At 36.5% G+C, this 19,902-nt stretch overlaps 1 protein-coding gene across 4 annotated transcripts in view; it reads right to left on the bottom strand.

The window, feature by feature from the left end:
* Positions 1-19,902, bottom strand: part of PNPLA8 (patatin like phospholipase domain containing 8) — a 46,782-nt gene that overhangs the window by 5,355 nt on the left and 21,525 nt on the right. For all 4 annotated transcript variants that reach the window (XR_002144066.2, XM_019806976.2, XM_002913644.4 and 1 more), the window contains exons 6-9: positions 18,676-18,847; positions 15,762-15,819; positions 13,440-13,634; positions 5,369-5,564 (exon numbers count right to left, since the gene is read on the bottom strand). Coding sequence is in view for 3 of the 4 variants with exons in the window: in XM_019806976.2 (XP_019662535.1) it covers positions 5,369-5,564; positions 13,440-13,634; positions 15,762-15,819; positions 18,676-18,847 (621 nt within the window). In the remaining variant the exon portion in view is untranslated. The remainder of the gene's footprint in view (positions 1-5,368; positions 5,565-13,439; positions 13,635-15,761; positions 15,820-18,675; positions 18,848-19,902) is intronic.

Here is a 19,902-nt window from a genome sequence, read left to right as displayed (position 1 = left end):
GCACAGAGAGACCATAATTTGTTCTTTCCAGTTCTGGTTCTCTTCAGTTTTTAGCTAGGAGGAATAATCCTGCTGTAAGCATTTACACATATGTCTTTCTGTGGATACATGATTCCATTTCTCTTCAGGGAACATTCTGGGATGAAACTGCCGGGTCATATGGTAAAAGCATGTTTATCTTTTTTTTTTTTTTTTTTAGTTGAAGTACAGCTGACACACAATGTTACATGTTTCTCTTAAGAACCACAGCACTATTTTCCAGATGGCCATACCATTTTGCATTCCAACCATTAATATATCAGAGTTCCCACTGTTTCACATCTTTGCAAAACTTGGTATTGTTGGCCTTAATTTTAGCCGATCTAGAGGATGTGTAGTCAAAAACCTCGTGGTTTCACTTCTCATTTCTCTAATGACTAACGGTGTGAAGCTCCTATGTACTTTGTATTCATCTGCACATCTTCTTCAATGAAGTGTCCGTTGAATTATTTTGCCCATTTTCTTAGTTATTTATGTATTTTTCACATATATAATGTGAGAATTCTCTATATAGTTTGGATCTGTTTATGTATTTGGTTCTGGTAATAGAACAGATACATGTTTTACTAATATTTTATTTCTGTGTACAGCTTTTCATTTTACTAAAAGTATCTTTTGAAGAGCAAAATCTGTACTTTGATAAAGTCTAATTTATCTATTTTTTCTTTCTTGGTTCATGCTTTTTGTGTCCTATCTAAAAAATCTTTACCTAACCCAAGTCATTAAGATTTTCTCCAGGGTATTCTTCTAGAAGTTTTACAGTTTTAACTCTTTAAGTCTATAATCCATTTCAGATTAATTTTTGTATTTGGTATGAAAGGTAAAGGTTCACTTTTTTGAATACAGTTATCTCACTGTCCCTGTACTATTGGTTGGAAAGACTATACCTTCACCATTGAGTTACCTTGTCAAAAATCTTTTGAGCTTACATGTATGGATCAATTTCTGTACTATTATGTACCATTGATCTATATGTCTATCTTTATGCAAATACCACAGTCCCTTGCTTACTGGAGTTTTATAGTCTTGAGATCAGAAGGTTAAGTCCTCAAACTTTGTTCTGTCTCAAAATTGTTCTGGTTCTTCTAGGTCCTTTGCATATCCTTATACATTTTACAGTCATCTTGTTAAACCTCTGCCCCAGAAAAAGGCTGTCTGGATTCTTACAGCAATTGGGTGGTGTCTATAGATCAATTTGCGGTGTGCCACTAAAACAACACTGAGATTTCCCATTCATGAGCATGGTCTATCTGCTGATTTATTCAGAACTTCTTTAATTTCTTCCAGTAATTTTTGTAGCTTTTAATGTTCAGGTCTTGCACATCATTTAAAATAAGTAATTCCTTCAGTGTTTAATATTCTCATGTTGTTATAAATGATGTTTATCTTTGTATGTATTTAATTTGTTTCCAATTGCTAGTATGCAGAAATACAATTGAGTTTTACTGACCCTGTATTCTCCAACTTTGCTGAACTCACTTGTTAGTTCTAGGAGCTTTTTAATAGATTCCTTAGGATTGTCAACATAGACAATGGTATTATCTATAAATATTTACTTCATTTCTATCTATCTGCCTTTTAGTTTTCAGTGCCTTGCTGTACTGGAAAGGACCTCCAGTAAAAATGCTGTCTGGAAGTGATGAGAGACATCTTACCCTGCTTCTGATCTCAAACACCTTTAGGGATGTTTTTTTGTTTAATAGATGACCTTTGTCGGGCTGAGGAAGTTCCCTTCTGTTCCTAACCTACTGTGAGTTTTCATCATGAATGAATGCTAAGTTCTGTCAGATGTCTTTTCTGCATCTATTGAAACTACCACAAAATTTTCATTTTTTAATCTTAACATGGTAAATTTCATTGATTTTTATATGTTAAACCAATCTCTGTATTCTTGGGATGAATCCTGCTTGGTTATACTGTATTCTCCTTTTTATATATTGCTGAACTCAATTTATTAGTATATTTTAAGGATTTCAGCATGGGGAAACTAACAGGGAATTGGTATTTTTATGTATTTTATAATTTTCCCCCCTGGTTTTGGTGTCAGGGTTGTGCTGGCCTTAAGAGTGAGTTGGGAAGTATTTACTCTACTTCTGTTTTCTCCAAGTTTTTATGCAGAATTGCTATTAATCTTATCAGCTGTATTTCTCATTTTAGACAGTGTATTTTTCACCTCTAGAAGTTTGATTTGGGCCTCTTTTATATCATTCATTTCTCTCCTTATCATACTCAAGTCTTCCTCCAGCCCAGTAAACATGTGAAGTATGTTTTTAATAGTTACTGTAATGTCTTTGCTAATTACCTATCTGTTTCATAGCTAGGTCTATTCTCACTGATTTTTTCTCTTGGTGAAGGGTGTCTTTTCTTGCTTCTTTGTATGCCTGGTAATTTTTTATTGGACACCAAACATTGTGAACTTTTATATTTTTACGTGCTGGAATTTGTTGTATTCCTTTTGATATTGCTTGACTTTATTCAAACAATAGATGCTGTTAACTGGATTCAATCTGATCTTTTTGAGGATTGCTTTTAAGCAGTGTTAGGGTGGATCCACAGCAGCCCTCAGTCTAGAACTAATCTGATGCTGCTACTGAGACAATAGTCTTCTGAGAAGTCCACTGCATTATCTCGCGTATTACAAGGTCCTTCTAATGTACTTGATAAAAATCTGAGCTACTCTGGGTCCTGTGTGAGCTCCAAGAACAGTTGTGTCTAATCCTTCCTGGTGGTTCTTCACCCTGCCTTGGGCGACGTCCTCACATGCATGCACACGTCAGTACTCAAGGGGACTCCCCTGCAGGTCTCTGGAACACTCTGTGAAGCTGCCTCCTCTGTTGTGTTTTGCCCACAAATTCTAGTTTTCCTGGGCCTCCATGAACTCTAACTCTGTGTCCTGTTCTGCTTTTTTGGGTTCACCCCCTCTTTACTATGACCTAGAAACTCTTTTCAGGTAGCGTGCTGGGCAATCTCAGGGATTACTTCATTTTCCTTCTCTCAGGGATCACGAACCCATGCCACCTGTCATCTAATGGCTGAAAACCACTGTTCCATTCAGTTTGCTAATGGTTTAAGGTGAGAGGAAATACACGGCCTCTATTATTTTATCATGGACAGAAGTGGCAGTCTTAACCCTCTTTTAAAATCTCTAAGCCCTACTATCCTTTAGGACCTAAGTCTCATTTGTTTTTTAGGTTTTTTAAAAAGATTTTATTTATTTATTTGACAGAGAGAGAGAGGGAGAGCACAAGCAAGGGGAGCAGCAGGCAGAGGGAGAGGGAGAAGCAGGCTCTGATGCAGGGCTCCATCCCAGGACCCTGGGATCATGACTTGAGCCAAAGGCAGACCGCTTAACCGACTAAGCCACCCAGGCGTCCCTAGTCTAATTTGCTTTTTGGTGAACTGTTTACAATAATCTAGTTTTGTTTTCTTATTCCTCCTCTTAATTCATACTCTTAATCATCTACAACTATTCACCATTTATTTAGTAATTGATAATGCATTAGACTGAGCTAAATGAAACTGCAGTTTTTATAGGTCAATAACCATCTAGTATCAGCAATTACATGTGTTTCACTCAAGTTCTTCATTAACAAGGGTGTAAGTATGCGGAAACAGCATTACTCGCTTCTTGAAAATTTCAAATTAGCCCCATCACATGATGCGCACCAGATACGCAGACAAGTATTTTGAGACTGATTAAAGCTTTTTCTCAGCAGACTGCTTAAAATAAGACTACTGTACAGACCTAGAAATATGCTTCTTGATAACAACCGCGTTAATTCCATAGTTTAATGAAAAATATTAAGAAATTTTCTTTTACTATGTTTATTATTATTATTGTTATTTTATATAGAGAGAGCACACATGAGCAGGGGAGGTAGAGGGAGAGAGAATCTTAAGCAGGCTCCATGTTCAGCACAGAGCCCCATGCAGGGCTCGATCTTACGACCCTGATTATGACCTGAGCTGAAATCAAGAGTCGAACGCTTAACTGACTGAGCCACCCGGGTGCCCCTCTTTTACTATTTTTAAGTCCTAGATCAAGCACTATTCAATCTTAACTGTTCACTTGCATGTACATAAAAATATGCCACATGTATCACAGAAGGAATGTCATGTCATATTTAAGAAAACTGTCTTATGATGCCATAGGCATTTATTTCACTGTAGACATTCAGAAGTTCAGTATTCAGGTGTAAGTCAAATGCATTTGTGCTGTGACCTAAGAAAATAAAATGTGATGGGAAAAGAGAAAAAGGACTGTTTTGTTGATCTGACAACATTTCAGACAGTGAAAAATCCTTAATGGGGAGTTTAATATCCTCATGTGGGCTAAAGATTCAGCCAATAACACAATGTATGAAAACAATGAGATTCAGAAGCAAGGGGCTGGAGTGGTAACAATTCTTTTAGAGAACTGAATAACAGATTTCACAAAAGACTTGAAAATAAAATAACAAAATAAGGAGATCCAGACCTCAAGGCCGAAACTAGACATTCCACAAATACTCACTGCCTACTATGTGCCCGGCATCACAGTCAACACAGTCGACTGGATAACCCCCCACCTTACGTTCTCATGGGAGAGAGAGATAATAAGCAATGAAACAAGCAAATATGTAATAAACATCCATGTGATGAGAGAAATGCTTTATGTTAAAAAAGAGAGAGAGAGAAAGAAACAGAGTAAGAGGGTAGAATGACATAGTGCGGGGGACAGAAAGGAACTGGGAATGGTCTCTCTGAGGAAGTGCCATCTGAGCAGAGACCTGCATGAAACAGGGGAGTGAATCAAGCGTAAATCTGAAGGAAGACCTCACATGGAGAGGGCACAGCAAATGCAGAGGGCCAAAGCCAGAGACTTCTGAGCCAGACCTGGTAGAGGGGACACATGTGAGGAATGGGGAGGAGATATATCCAAAGGCTAGGTCTTAAAGGGCCTGCTAAATTTCAGTGAATGAGGATTTTGGATTTTATTCTAAGTGTGATGGGAAGCCTAGAGGGCACTGAGCAGGATAAAGACATGATTCAATATATATTTTAGGAGTCTCCAACCGAACCTTTGTGCTAACCCAGCTGTAGATACTTCTCCAACTGTACACAGGCAACGGAAGTACTAGCACACAGAGAAAGAAGAGTCTCCATTCAAGGGTCACTTAAAAGACATGAGCGTGGAGAAATGAAAACAACAAAAGATTGGGTCCCCTCTGCTTCCTGAGCACCCCCACACAGATGTAACATACTCTTTTGTAGGTAGCATCGGCACAGGCTACCAAACACTGAACTCTAGAAGTTAAAGTGCTTTAACGTGGCAAACAGACAGACTAACCTTCCGTATCTGTAGCACTGTTGATAACATTGGACAGCTTGGTCTTCAAGCTCGTGTATGTCACGGAGTTCCGCACATCACTCTCGTAACGCCCAGTGCCCAGGGACACTATGCACTCTAACGGGACATCAGGCCAGAGACACTTACACTCGTGCATTGCTAGTGCCGAAGGGTTATTCAGAAGCAAACCTCCATCCTGCAAAATATAAGTCAAGAAAATACAGTGCAGAACTCTTAAAAGTGAAATTCTATTTTACAAATATGAAGACAAAAATTGTATTTTAAAAAGGCTTAAATGTACTCACAAGGAGAGCTTAACGATATAATAAATTGAACAACAAATTATTTGAAGACAAGGAGGTCCTTTAAGTGAATTTATTTTATATAGTACAGCTTCAGAAAAGGGTAACGTGAGAAAGCTCACTGGCCTCATTAAGCTTTCCTTTCCTATTATGAAAGTAATTTTAACAACTTTCTTGATTGCTTTGTATATTTTTCTCAAAACTACTAAAATGAACATTTTTAAAAGATACTATTCTTGTTTAGTGGTAACTGCAGATTCTATATAAAACCTAACAGACCAATTGTGGGTTCTACCAAACAATTAAAACTAGCTCTTCATTCACAAGTCAAATATAACCATATTAACTCAACTAATTTCACTGAAACTTTATCAACAATATAATTTCAAAGAATTGCATTCATTATAATGCAATTAGAATCTAAACGAAGTAGGCAAACTTTGTGTTTCTAAGCACTTATTACTATAAATAATAACTATTATTTTGAAGACTTCAGGAGGAAAGAAGGGTAAAACCTGCAGACAGAAAGTATACAGCTAGCCTTGCACTGCTGGGATAAACGTCACTTGGTATTTGCGTAGCCACTCAATTTTGAAAAGCTACAAACTGTTAGAAAGTTACGCCTCCTAAAAAGCCCAAAAGCCAAAGTTATCGTATGCATATAGCATTCATCCCCAATGAGTAGCTTTATGATGCCTCTGGGGTAACAGAGATACACAGGACTGTGTGGATTCTCAGAGAAACTGTTTCATCATGTGTTTTCATTGCTTGCTCTGTTCTCCATTTTTGGGTGGGTTGTTTGCTGCCATTTTCAATCTAATCTCTACCTTTCCCTGAGGTGCGATCTCCATCACTAACTACATCTCTTCAAAAGAATGTGGTTCATATTTCCACGTTTGTGACTTTCATGAGAAAAGCCTTGTCATCTCTTGTCAACGGGGGCCCATTTATTCATGGGTCCACCATATTTCAGGTCTTTAGCTCTTTTCATAAAGTCACTTTGTGGCTGAGCTAGGCTTAAGCTGGGATGGTCTCTGAGAACTAAAAGACTGCAGACAACTGGCCTGTGACTGGCCCCAGGCCTGGGATACAAGAAAAGGGAGCCATGGATTCATGTCATCTGCCACCTGACTGGCAGTAGATGTCCTGACGAGAGTAAAGTTTCTCTCCCTTGTCTAGACTCAGGAAGAAAGAAATCTGTATCAGAAGCAGAATGAAGACATAGCAGCACACGTGCTCTTTATTACGGACTCGATAGACTTAATTTTCAGTGTACATCTTAGTAAAACAGTAAATGCCATAGTAATATAGTTATATCATTCCTACTCAAAGGATCATAGCAGAGAATACAGCAAAAGATCAGAATCCTAAACTAAAAACACACCACAGGGCAGGCTGAGACTGTAGTAAAGCTTCTCTGACACCAAGCAGACAGTTTCAGTCCTTTCATTAAAAACTGAAATGTCCATCTACCGCATGCCCGGCCAAAGAGCACGCAGACACTACAGCTTTAGGGACTGCTATCCTTGTGTGTGCTGAGCTCGAAGCAGATGAACTGAGACTGTACCTGCTGAAAATGATCACTACGGAGGGTGGAATTTTTTTTTTTTTAGTGTTTTAGGCCCACTTTCCTCAGAGAACCAATAGGGGCTAAATTCATATCATTCTAAATTCCACTGTGCTTCTGTTCCATTCAATAATGCCATTCAAATCTCTGAGCTTCCTTGCCACCGACACGATCATCCACTCTTCCCAGACAACTTCAACCCTTCCACTGGGCTGTATGGACATTGTTCCACAGCTAAAACTTCCCAGGTAACGTCACCTTCTTCTGAATGCTCTCTTTAAGAGAGACGTGGCTCTTCCCTAATGTTGTTTCCCAGGTAGCTGTTGATTCTTTCCTATCTCATATACCTTAGTGGTTAGGCGGGAATGGTGTCCTATTTGTTCTTTAGTGTTCCTTCCAGACTATTAGTCCGAGTCCACTTGGAAAATTCATGTGCTTTAAGGCCTCTTAAATTCACGCTACCATCACTGCTGTCACCTATCAACTCCTCATTCAACACGTTGTTCAGCGCATGGCTCATAGGCTTCCTTACTATCCCATGCAGAAAAGGGTAGAGATTCTTTATCATACCCCATGTGACTTTTCATCTTTAGAACACCCTAGACTAGACTCTCAGTTCCTCAATCCTCTCATTTTCAAAAACCATTCTTCCATCTACTTCCCAAGGTCACACATTAGCTCTTGTTATCAAGATACATGAAATCATACAGTATGTAGTCTTTTGAGTTTGTTTTTTTTCACCTAGAATAATGCTTCTGAGATCCATCCATGTCACGGGACAGCCCAGTAATTCATTCCTTTTTATTGCTGAGTAATATTTAGCTACTTTGATGCATCAGTTTATCATTCACCAGTTGAAAGGAACTATTTTTAAAGTTAGTTATCTTTATGTATCTGTTCAAAGTCTTACATTGGCTATTTGTACTGTTTAACTTTGTAAAACCCTACTAGGATTCCTTGAATGTAGGTAGTAATAATTATTTCCTAAAGGCTTCTAATTTTAATTTAATCCTTTCAACTTCATCTTTTGTTTTCAATTACTAGGACATTAGAACCATACCCATCACATATTAGAGGTAACATTTCATTTCTAATTCAGCAAGAAAGTTACCTCTTTTAAAACTACTTTTATCTTAATTTTTTTTTTAACATTTTACTTTTAAGTAATCTCCACACCCAACGTAGGGTTTAAACCCACAACCCTGAGATCAGGAGTCCCATATTCCCCCAACTGAGCCAGTCAGGCGCCCAAAACTACTTTTATTTTAAATTCTACAGTTACACTTTATGTAACTTCTAACTGTCTCGGTATTTTAGATGGGACATTCCTGCGCTATTTTATATAAAAGCCTATCAAGAAGGATCAGAAGACACAAAATGGGAAGAAAAGATAAGAAGGGGCAAACAAGGTTTAGCAAGAATTGATAATAGTAAAATCACTCCCAAACTGAAAAGTTGCCAGGTTTCCAATGGTTTTAAAAGCCATGGCAGTAAATTCCTGTTCCTTAAACTTTACTACTTTACATCAAGTAAGTGTGGAAGTTAAGATTTTTGGTGCTCACTCCAGTCTATGGTGAGGCACACCGTCCCTTGAGCTCCTTTAAGCTACTTAGCCCACTCCTGTGCCTTGTCTATCAGAAAGTCATCAGGCTATTGGTATGACCATGGTATTTCCTTCACTTAGGTACTCATATTCAGTTATCTACTTATTGTGTATTTGGTTTTGCCAGGCCCACTGCTAGACACTGCAGTAAAACAGACTTGAAAAATGAATTGATTGAATAATTTGCTATTTATTTCCCAGAGGTATACACAGAACTGTATTTTAATAGCAGTACGTCAAACATGTAATTAGTACCCTAAAATTTAGATACTTTTGATTCTTTTAATGTACATTTAATCATTACAAATAATACAGAGTACCTACCAGAAAATAACCACTGTGCAATGTGAACTTCTCCTAAGCCTCTCATCTTAGGTATTATATTTTCGAGTTTAAAAAATTTTTTTCTTTTTTATTATGGTAAAATACACAAAACATAAAACTGGTCCTTTTAAGCATTTTTAAGGTTACAATTCAGTGGCATTAATTACATTCAGAATGTTTTACAACCATCACAACTATGTATTTCCAAAAAGTTTTTATCACCCCAAAAAGAATAAAACCATTCAACAATCCTTCCCGGTTTCCACTCCCCCCACCCCGCCCAATTCCATCCCTATCCTACCCTGCTTTTCATTCTTTAGATCTCAAGTGGAATGGAANACTCTAAAACCATTCAACAATCCTTCCCGGTTTCCACTCCCCCCACCCCGCCCAATTCCATCCCTATCCTACCCTGCTTTTCATTCTTTAGATCTCAAGTGGAATGGAAATGTCTTTGTAAAGCCAATCCTGACAGAATAAGCCACATCTTCAGTATGACTTCTTAACCCTACGCATGTTTTCACTACTGAATTTATTTTTTCAAGATTTTATTTAAATTCAAGTTAGTTCACATATAGTGTAGTATTGGTTTCAGGGGTACAATTTAGGGATTCATCAGTTGCATGTAACACCCAGTGCTCATCACAAATGCCTTCCTTAATGCCTGTCACCCAGTTAGCCCATCCCCTGCCTACTTCCCCTTCAACCCTCAGTTTCTTCTCTATAGTTAAGAGTCTCTTATGGTTTCCCTCTCTTGTCTTTTAGTTTTCCTCCCTTTCTCCTATGTTCATCTGTTGTGTTTCTTAAATTCCACATATGAGTGAAATCCTATGGTATTTGTCTTCTCTGACTGACTGATTTCACTTAGCATAATACCCTCTAGTTCTATCCATGTTGTTGCAAATGGCTTTTGATGGCTGAGTAACACTCCATTGTGTGTGTGTGCCCACACCTTCTTTATCCATTCATCTGTTGATGGACATCTGGGCTCTTTCCATAGTTTGGCTATTGAGGACATTGCTGCTACAAAACTAGGGTGCATGTGTCCCTCCAAATCACTACGTTTGAAGCCTTGGGATAAATAACTAGTAGGGCAATAGCTGGGTCGTAGAGTAGGGTTTTTTGGTTTTTTTTTTTTAACTTTTTGAGGAGCTTCTGTATTACTGAATTTATCATCTTATTATATAACTGTGCTTACTTATATTCTTCTAGTTTGAGGGTAGGACCCAGGAAACGCAAACAATAAGCTGGCACTTATTAAAACCATTATGTTCCTCATGGTTAACACAGGGCCTGGCACTGAGCAAGCAGTCACTACATTTTTGACCAGTTATACTGAAAATTAATAGTTGTGGCCTAGCAAAGGTATAATCTGACAGGTACTAGGCAGGTTCTTTCTGCTGAAAACACTATTTACCTGGAACATTTATATGAACTATCATAATTCCTCTTAGGTTAATGTATTCTGAGTTCTGGACATAACCTTTCAAAATGTCAGTAAGGCCTAAGAGAAATAATATATGAGAACCTGTCATCAAAACCTTTAGCACAAATGAATTTATTAGGCTCTTTCTCCAAAGGCAGAGAATGAATGATTTAATTTAATGGTGATGGAAAAAGATCAGAGAGAAGGGATATGCGTATGGCCAAACTCATCAAACTGTATACATGAAATATACCCAGTTTTTTGTGTACCAATTATGTATCAACAAAACTATTAAAAAGACAGAGAGAGAGAAGGGTTAATTTTGTGTAAAACGTACTATTTCAAGATAAACATGATGCTACTTGGGCAAAGGGAGAGAAGAAATACTGGAAAGCTACTCAAAAAGAATTCTCATTATAATTTTCTGGGACATGTAGGTAAATACCATAATAATACTCTTCTCTTTATAGGCAAAGGCAAATGAAATCTACACATCTACCTACTCACACCCCTTAATTATGGCACTACTTTCAATAACTGCTCAGAGTATTAGTCTGTATTTTATACTTTACATGGTTCCAAAAGGATATGAAGTAACTTACATTAAAACTTAGTCAGACATGACAGTTAAAAGAGATTTTAAAAATGAGTCTGGAAATAACTCAATATATTCAAAGAACTTAGGATAAGAGGATTGTAATAAGTAAGGACCATATTTTAGTTTTAAACTTCTTAACAATTTCTGAAGGGTTGGAAAGGAACTTCACTTGAATGTTTTTTGTTTAAGCAATCAAGATCATTCACATGTTAGAATACCCTAATCAATCTTTCACAGCATCTTTCGAATAGAAAAATATCCCATTTCTTCCTAAGGTTTGGAAGAGAACAGGCAGTAAGAAAAATATTCTTAAAAATAGGGTTTGCTTAGAATCCAGATTTCACGTGAACATTAACTAGACGTACAAATCTTCCTGGAGTCAAGTCACCGATTTACATGAAAGTATATTTATTCTCTGTACATGTGGTTACACACTTTACATAAATTTCATATAATAAGCTATTTTAATCTGTAGATTAAGATCATCAATATAAAAATGGCTAAGCGTGAAAAGAAATATCACTAGTCTAAATGAAATGGATAAATAACCACTGAAATACTTTGGTTTGTTATTATGTACTGAATTAAACTTTGAAACTATTTCCACTTAAAGAATAAAAAGCAAACAAGATAACTTCTTTTGTAGTCTGGGAACATATATGGTCCTGAAATGCAGTAACTTATCACTTGAGACTTTCATTAATATTTGGCTTAACTGCAAATTTGTAGCATGACAAACACCTTAAAGATACGTTATAAATCTTAACACTATTTTGAAAACACTGTCTAAATTATTTCTCCATTTACAATCTGGTAAGAATAAGAATATGCAGAAATTGTTGTTAAAAACAGCAAGGAACCTTTTAAAATAAAAATTTTAATTTGACCTGTAAGTCTTGAAATCAATGTCAGAAGAACTCTACAGCTCGCACTTTCTGCCTTCAGTAGGTGGAAGAGAAGAGAAAGGCGAGAAGGGGAAGTGCCTTACATAACTCAACGATGACTGACTGGACAAAGTAAGAAGGTCTGAACTGACTCCAAAGACAAAAGGAAACCTAGGTTAATCTTGTAACTACAAAGATTATGACATTACTTCTAGATATAAAGAAAAAAATGGGACAGCTGACCATAATATTTAAAAATATGTCTAACATATAATAAAAATACAGGAGGAAATAAAACTGATAAATGCTTTAGTTATTACAATACTGACACACGTAAATTAACAGTACACAGTTGATACGTAGTTCATGGAGAAGATCTACGTATGAGCTTCTGAAGGACATCCGAAGACCCTTGTCAACACAGTTTTCTTCTCAACATATATTTAAATACCAAATAAATAAGAGCACAAATACCTCACTGACTAGAAAGTTAAGGTTAATAGCTCTCTTGAATGAGATTGATTTTAAGTGTATCATTACAAACTAAGCATCTATAAAACATATATTTTGGAACTATGAGCTCAAAAGCTTTAGTGACTTTTTTATCATTTAGTAAGTTATGAATTAACATTTCATAATGGGAAAAACTTGACAGAGGAAAAATTTATGATAAATAAATAAGTCTACACAACAGAAAAGGAATATATTGCCAGAAAAGATATTCAACTTTATACATCATTTAGCCATAAACTTTGAAGCAGTGTAATTATAGGGAGCATCCCCATCCTGTCACCTGACAGCCGTGATCCTACTGTCGTTACTTAACCTTTCTCAAGACTCCAATAGCTCATTTGTAAAAGTGGGAATAATTCTATCTGCTTCATAAGCAGTGCTGGTTAAATGAGATAATGCACGCAAAGGCCTACGTAAGTGTCCGGCACACAGCTAACTTAATGAGTGTTTACTGTTATTTTACTACATCATCTCCCTCAAAATATGTCCACCTCAACTATCAAACAGATTGGGTTCTGTGTTTTCAGGGACGGTGTTTTATTTTTAATTTTTATTACATTTGGAAAGCCAATCCTATGTACTACATTTTGCCATCAATAAAATCATAATTAGCTATGAATCACATTAAATGAAATACAAAAAAAAAAAACAAAACTTTCCTAAAATGTGCTCTCAAGCCAGAAGGCTTGTTGATTTAAGAAAAACAAACAACAAATAAAAACATTTTGTATGGCACATCTTTTGCCACATGTAAAGAAGAAGAAGAAAGTCTTGGTTAATCCCTCTGTGACATTTAATGAGTGCTGATTCTTTAATCACATGAACTTTTAAAAGGTAGGCCGCAGTCAACTTACCTGGTGAAGATCATTTCCCAGTGCATACTCTGCAAAGTAGCCAGGAGCAGCAGATGAGGCTCTGATGGCTTGCCACATTTTATACTGACAGCCTCCCAAATAGTGCGAGTTGATTCCAGGAAAATGGCCATAGTTTCTGAACACAAAAGCTTTTGGCGTTATCCCTCTGTTTACTATGGTACTTACTGCAGCTACCTAGTAAAGCAAAAAGTGAACAATACCCATTGTAAACAGAAGTATCTGGGATCTGTAAAAAATTAAATATTATTCAGAAGTGTGAATGAACAATCTACAATTCTACCCATCAAGATAAATGTATAAGATAAATATGATGTTAAGCAAAGTGAACATGATCTAACTAGGTATTTCTTTATGGGACAGTAGATGTTACAAGGACTGGGACAATTTTGAGAAATGTATTGTAAGACAACAATAATAAAAGATATTATTAACTACATGACTTGATTAGCCATTTAAGAAGACATCAGGAAGACACAAACTTGCAAATCTTTATATGATAATCGATGCAGCAGTAATAGCAATGAATACAAGCTACTCAAAGAAAAATAAATACGCTATTTTCATAATATCATTTACAAATTAGTCTTTGCTTCTGTTCTCTTTGAAAGCATTATGACTTTAGTAACTGAATGTAACAATATACAAACTCTCGAGGCTTTCTTTTCATAGTTAATAACTGGTAGCTGGGTAATTTTTAATTAAAATAGCTAATACTGATCACCTTGGGTCTCAGATTTTGTTGATGTCAGCTGAATTAATGTAAAATGTATTGTACTGGTTAATGACCTCTAATACAAACTTAAGATGCTGAAAGGCATGGAAGAGGCCAGTTATTCGGGTTCCGTGTCAAGCCCTGCCAGAGGCTTGTCTGCTTTGCTATTTTATAAACCAAAGGAGATATCCTCAAATCCTATGAGTGATCCAAGTGTCTCTAGGCCACCATGGGTAAGAGTTGGTCTTACACCAAAATCCAGGGGGTCTATTACTTAGTCTATAGACAGGCTGAATTAAGAATTGTGTGGGAAAACATGATAAACCCCTTCATCACGAGTGAATTACTTTTTGAGGTGGCTAAAGTTCCCTTACACCTACTCTAGTCTTTTATTTAAAGTTGGCAACTCCCACGACTGAAACACAAACAAACAGGTCTGAAGATACTGGGGAACAACCAAGAGGCGTGGAGCGCACCCTGGGATCTTCTCCAAAAGACCTGTGTGCATCTCAGTAACATGGCCTCCAAGGCCCTGCTGGTCTGATTCATCTGTCACTTCGCTCCCATTTTGCACGCCCGCCCTTGAATCCTCAGGCTCTGGTCTCCTGGGGCTCTCAGTTCCGGTGCCTCTCTGTGCCTCCTCCTGCACAGGTCCTGCCCTTTGCCAGCACTGCTCCTACTCATCAGCCTGCACGCTGAGATCTCAAACCTCCTTTCCTTAGAATAGCCTTCCCTCCTGTCCCTGTAAATATATGCTTTCAGACAACTGTTTTTGTACTCCATAGCATTTATTTCAGGGAAATTACATCTCGTCTGTGTGATTAACTGACAGATGCCTACTTTGCCCTACTGGACTATAAACTCCATGTCTGCATTTACTCACTAAGGTCTCCAGAGTGCCTGGCACAGTGTTGACACATTGGGCTCAGAATTAGCATCTAAAGAATGAATGGATTTTGAACAAGCAAGAGTGAAAGAGAAATAAAGGGAGCTGTACTTGATTTTTCACAGTTACAGCTTGTTACCCAAGAATAAATACAAGCTACAAGGGATTCGTAAGTCCATTAATGCTATTCCTTAATCAAACAACAAGTACTATTAAAGAACACAGAACTCAAGCAATACTCAGATTATTGGGTTTCAAACAAAATAGATACAAAGAGAAGCCACATGAGACATAGTCTAGTGGTATTAACATTTTTAAAACTGGGATTCTATTTGTTTGTTAATCTAACATAATATATTTACAGGCACATGAAATTTCTTTTAAAAAGTCTGGGGGGAGGAAATGCTACAATTTTTCTTAAATCACTGGATTTGATTAACCTTATGATAAAATAATTCTTCTTTATTTTTAAGTCCTAGTCTTTCATATTCTTAAACTTTTGTTATGCTTTTACTGGATATAGGAAGAGGTCTAATGACCACATCCTGTATGTTCATAAAATGGCCCAAGATGTAAGGAATCAGTATAATCTATTAAAAGAGGTTCCTAAGAAATGTTTCTCTTAGTAATGGACCTTTAGAATAAATGCTTTCGCCTGACCCTCAGTTCCAAGTTGGTGTTATATTTAAGACCCCAAACTTACCTTAGGACATGTAGGGTTTCTTGCTGTTTCGATCATTAGTGAGGATCCCATTCTATCCCTTTATTAAAGAAGGAAAATTAAATTATATCAAAATGATTGTATCTCCTAACATCAGGGAACATACACTATGCAAATACTGTTTGCCCAGGGCTTTGTTCAAAGTACTATGAGCAACAAAAAAGAAATATAAAAATCTCCTCCAGGTGCCTGATGGTACAAGTAATGCCCATAAAGCAATATATAGTTGAAGTGGACCTTGAGAAGGACACCAAAAGACGACAACGCAATGCATTCAACCCCATCTAAGGGGTAAAAAAAGGCGCTGAGGCAGAATAAACCGGCTGTTTTCAGGGTCCTCCTGAGGGATAAAGGAGCTGTGTTGAGATAAAACTGCAGAAGTATGTAGGCTAGTAACAGAGTAATCTAAAAACCAGACCAGGACATTTAGACTGGTTTTAGCAATACAGAGCCAATGTCACTCCTACAAAATGCTTTTTAAATCATGGAGCTGGGCTCTGAATTACAACAACATTACAGACCTTGTCCTTGGGCAGCCATTTCCACAATTCCATTTTATAAGGGAGTTTCATTTCAGGGATTTTTTTTCCTGACTTAAAAATATGTATATTTTCCCCTGTACTGGATATAGCGACTATGTTTTTTACCAACTTGCCTCAATAAGAAAAAAAAAATGTTTCTAATGACTTTTTTTTCAAACAATATTCACAATCCTCAAAAACAGACTGTTGGTGAACTTCACATACAGGTATATGTACAAATTAGGTAGTGATCTACCTTTCATAATCTTTCATAAGTATCAATGTAAAATACTTTCTAAAGCAGACAAGATCTTTGTCTTTCCCAACCTGATCTATGTCTCTTCTGCATATGTATTCCTCTAAGGATCTTTATCTTTTCACAGACATCTTGCTGTAAAATTGGGACAGAGACCCTGCCAGCATGTTGCTTTTACACTTTAAGCAAAATTCCAATTTTTTTTTTTAAACCTTGATTTTATAAACAGAAGCAGAAAGCTTTAGGGCAGTACATTATGAATATAAATTTGAAGAGTCAGGAACATTAATTGCTTATTTCAGAGAGATGTGAAAATACCAACAACAAAAAAAAAGCCCTCAAAGTTTCTAGATTCCACTATAATTTAACACAAAATCATTATTACAGTTAAAAAAAAATAAGCAGAAATATGCTCTCAATAATTAAGAGGGGGAAAAAAGACAAAGCCAGAGAGTAGATGAGGTAGATAACAATAATGAATCAGTTCTTGATACCCATACCCTTGTGAAAAGTCCCTTCTTACAGGCCCCACGTTTGAGTGGCTATGGCCAAGGGACATCAGCAAACATGCCATTAAATGGAGGTTTGATAAATATTCATGCAACAGGGCCTGCCCTCTGGAGACTCAGACCAGTCTAACAAGATGAAATCCAGAACGAGAGTGACCATGTGGAGAGAGAGACTGGCGTCCCAGCCACCTCAGTTGTGGTGTGCGAGTGAGTTTAAACAAGAACAGAACAAACACTACACCACAGAACCAGGTTGTTTTAAACCAGTAAGTTTTGTAGTGGTATGCTGTACAGCAAAAGCTGGGTGGAAAAAAAAAAAAAGGGAAAAAACCACAACTAACCACACTTAGAAAGGTTATTAATGCTATGATTAAAAATAATGAAGCCTTTGAAGAAGCATCGGTGAAACAGCAATATGCAAATATATGAAAATACTCTAATGAGTAAAAAGAAAAACACATTTCACAACAGAGACTGGTTTTACAGTCTATTTTACAAACTTTTATTATATAGTTACGCCTATCCCACCATTGTTCATAATCACAAAAAAATAAGAACCTAAGTATCTTAAATTAAATGGTTCAGAAAACATGGCACCATCACACTATGGAGTGTAATATTTAAAATTTGTCAAGAGATTTTCGTAACGATGGAAAAAAGGGAAAAGACATAAAATTGCAACTACAATATAATCTCTGCTATATAAAATGTGTATGAGGGGTGCTGGGTGGCTCAGTCGGTTAAGTGTCTCTTAATTTGGCTCGGGTCAGGATCTCAGAGTCATAGGATCGAGCCCCATGTGAGGCTCCGTGGGGAGTCCGCTTGAGATTCTCTCTGTCCCTTTGCCCCTCCCCACCTCTCCCTCTCCCTCTCAAATAAATAGATCTTTTAAAAAAGTGTGTATAAGGGGTGCCTGGGTGGCTCAGTCGTTAAGCGTCTGCCTTTGGCTCAGGGCGTGATCCCAGAGTCCTGGGATCAAGCCCCCCATCAGGCTCCTCTGCTGGGAGTGCTTCTTCCTCTCCCACTCCCCCTGCCTGTGTTCCCTCTCTCGCTGGCTGTCTCTCTCTCTCTGTGTCAAATAAATAAATAAAATCTTCTAAAAAATTTTAAAAAAATAAAATAAAATAAAAATAAAGTGTGTATGAAAACATATACAGCCTAGAAAAAAGACTAGAAGAAAATATATTGCAAAGTCCACAGCTCTGAATAAGACTGTGGGTGATTTTAAAGGTTTCAACTACGTATTTTTGAAAGTGAGTAGTTATAGTTATCTGGAAAAAATGTTTAAAAATCATTAATGTTTTAGAAAGCTATCCATTAATGACTTGAAAAGGACTAATATGTTAAGTAAAAACAACAGGTGCAAGCATGTCTATTTATAATATGGTCTCAATTTTTAAAATGGCAATTGCATCTACATACAAATCTCACACATGAACTCAAAAAAAAGAATAGTGACTGGAATTACACACCAAAATATTAACAGTGGTTATCTCTAATCACTGGGATCAATAATTTAATATTCTTTTTAATTTTTTCATGTTTAAAATAATATGCACATATTATTTATAGAATCAAACTTTTTTTTAAAAAAATGACAAATAACTTACTTAAGAATGTTTTCCCATGTTTGACTGTCATAAAATGCATGGCTCCAACTCATTTTGACTGTTCCAACAATGACATTTTGTGAAAAGACATCAGATCCTAATTTTCGGTAAAGTTCCTCACATTCATCCAAGGGCATATGAAACAATCCCAACATAAATGCTAATATAGCACCTGAAAGAAAGAATGCTTAGTTTTTATCAGCATCGACATTACAATACTTGTAAGACTTCCTGAGTCACAGACCTGGTTAAAATTCTAGCTCTGATACTTTCTGTGCCATCTGGGACCAACTATTTAACCTCTCAGAGCCCCAGTTTTTTCATCTATAAGGATAATAACGAAAATTTATGACGTTCTTATATAGGGATAACACATGTAAAGGGTTTTACCCGGCCTCAATAAGGACTAAATAAATGTTAACCAATGATGATGAGTATTAATTTTAAAATATGGGATTGTTTACATAAAATTAAATATTACATAATTAAGGTATCATGGTCAATAACATTCTAACCTTAATAAATTCCTTAGTTTCAGTCACAGAATACAGTATATTTGACAACTTACCAATTCATTAAAATAATTACTCCTTTGAGTTGGTCCAGGGAATAAAATAATTAAGGAAATTAGGTCTCTGGGATATCCTTTTAAATAGCTTTCATATCCTAGCCGCACTTGGTAGGACACACTGCCACCTAGTGTCCTAACTGGCCTAACCCTGAACTAAGTTTGAGAAACAAGGAGAGAAAGCTTTGGGGATGGGGGGCAAAGACCTACACAGCATCACAGCTTACTGTGAGATTACCAACAAAGAAAAAGAACAGGAACTCATTATCATAATGCATTTTAAATACTGTATGTATTTTATTATACTCAGTCTTATTCTAGTAAAAGATAAAACAGCTTCCATTTTCAAATAAACTGAATGGCACAACTATATAGTAGAAATTACTTTTTTCAATTTGCAGAAAATCCCTGATTAACACAAGAAATAACTTGCCAAAAAATTAACTGCCTTTTAAGTAGAGCTACTATAAAGATGAGCAGGTATTTTAAAATTAAATTTTATTAAACTGGTAAGGATATTATTACCCTTAGACTAAATATATTAACTTCATAAAAATTCTAAGCACCAACAAAATTTCTACATTAGAATATACAAAATGAAAAAAAGAAAGGGAATTCTAAGCACTGTAGTAGAAGTTAAGGTTAACATGAGCCAGAAG

The sequence above is a fragment of the Ailuropoda melanoleuca genome, chromosome 1 (genome assembly GCF_002007445.2).
Source record: "Ailuropoda melanoleuca isolate Jingjing chromosome 1, ASM200744v2, whole genome shotgun sequence".
NCBI lineage: Eukaryota > Metazoa > Chordata > Mammalia > Carnivora > Ursidae > Ailuropoda > Ailuropoda melanoleuca.
This window is presented reverse-complemented; position numbering and strand designations above follow the sequence as displayed.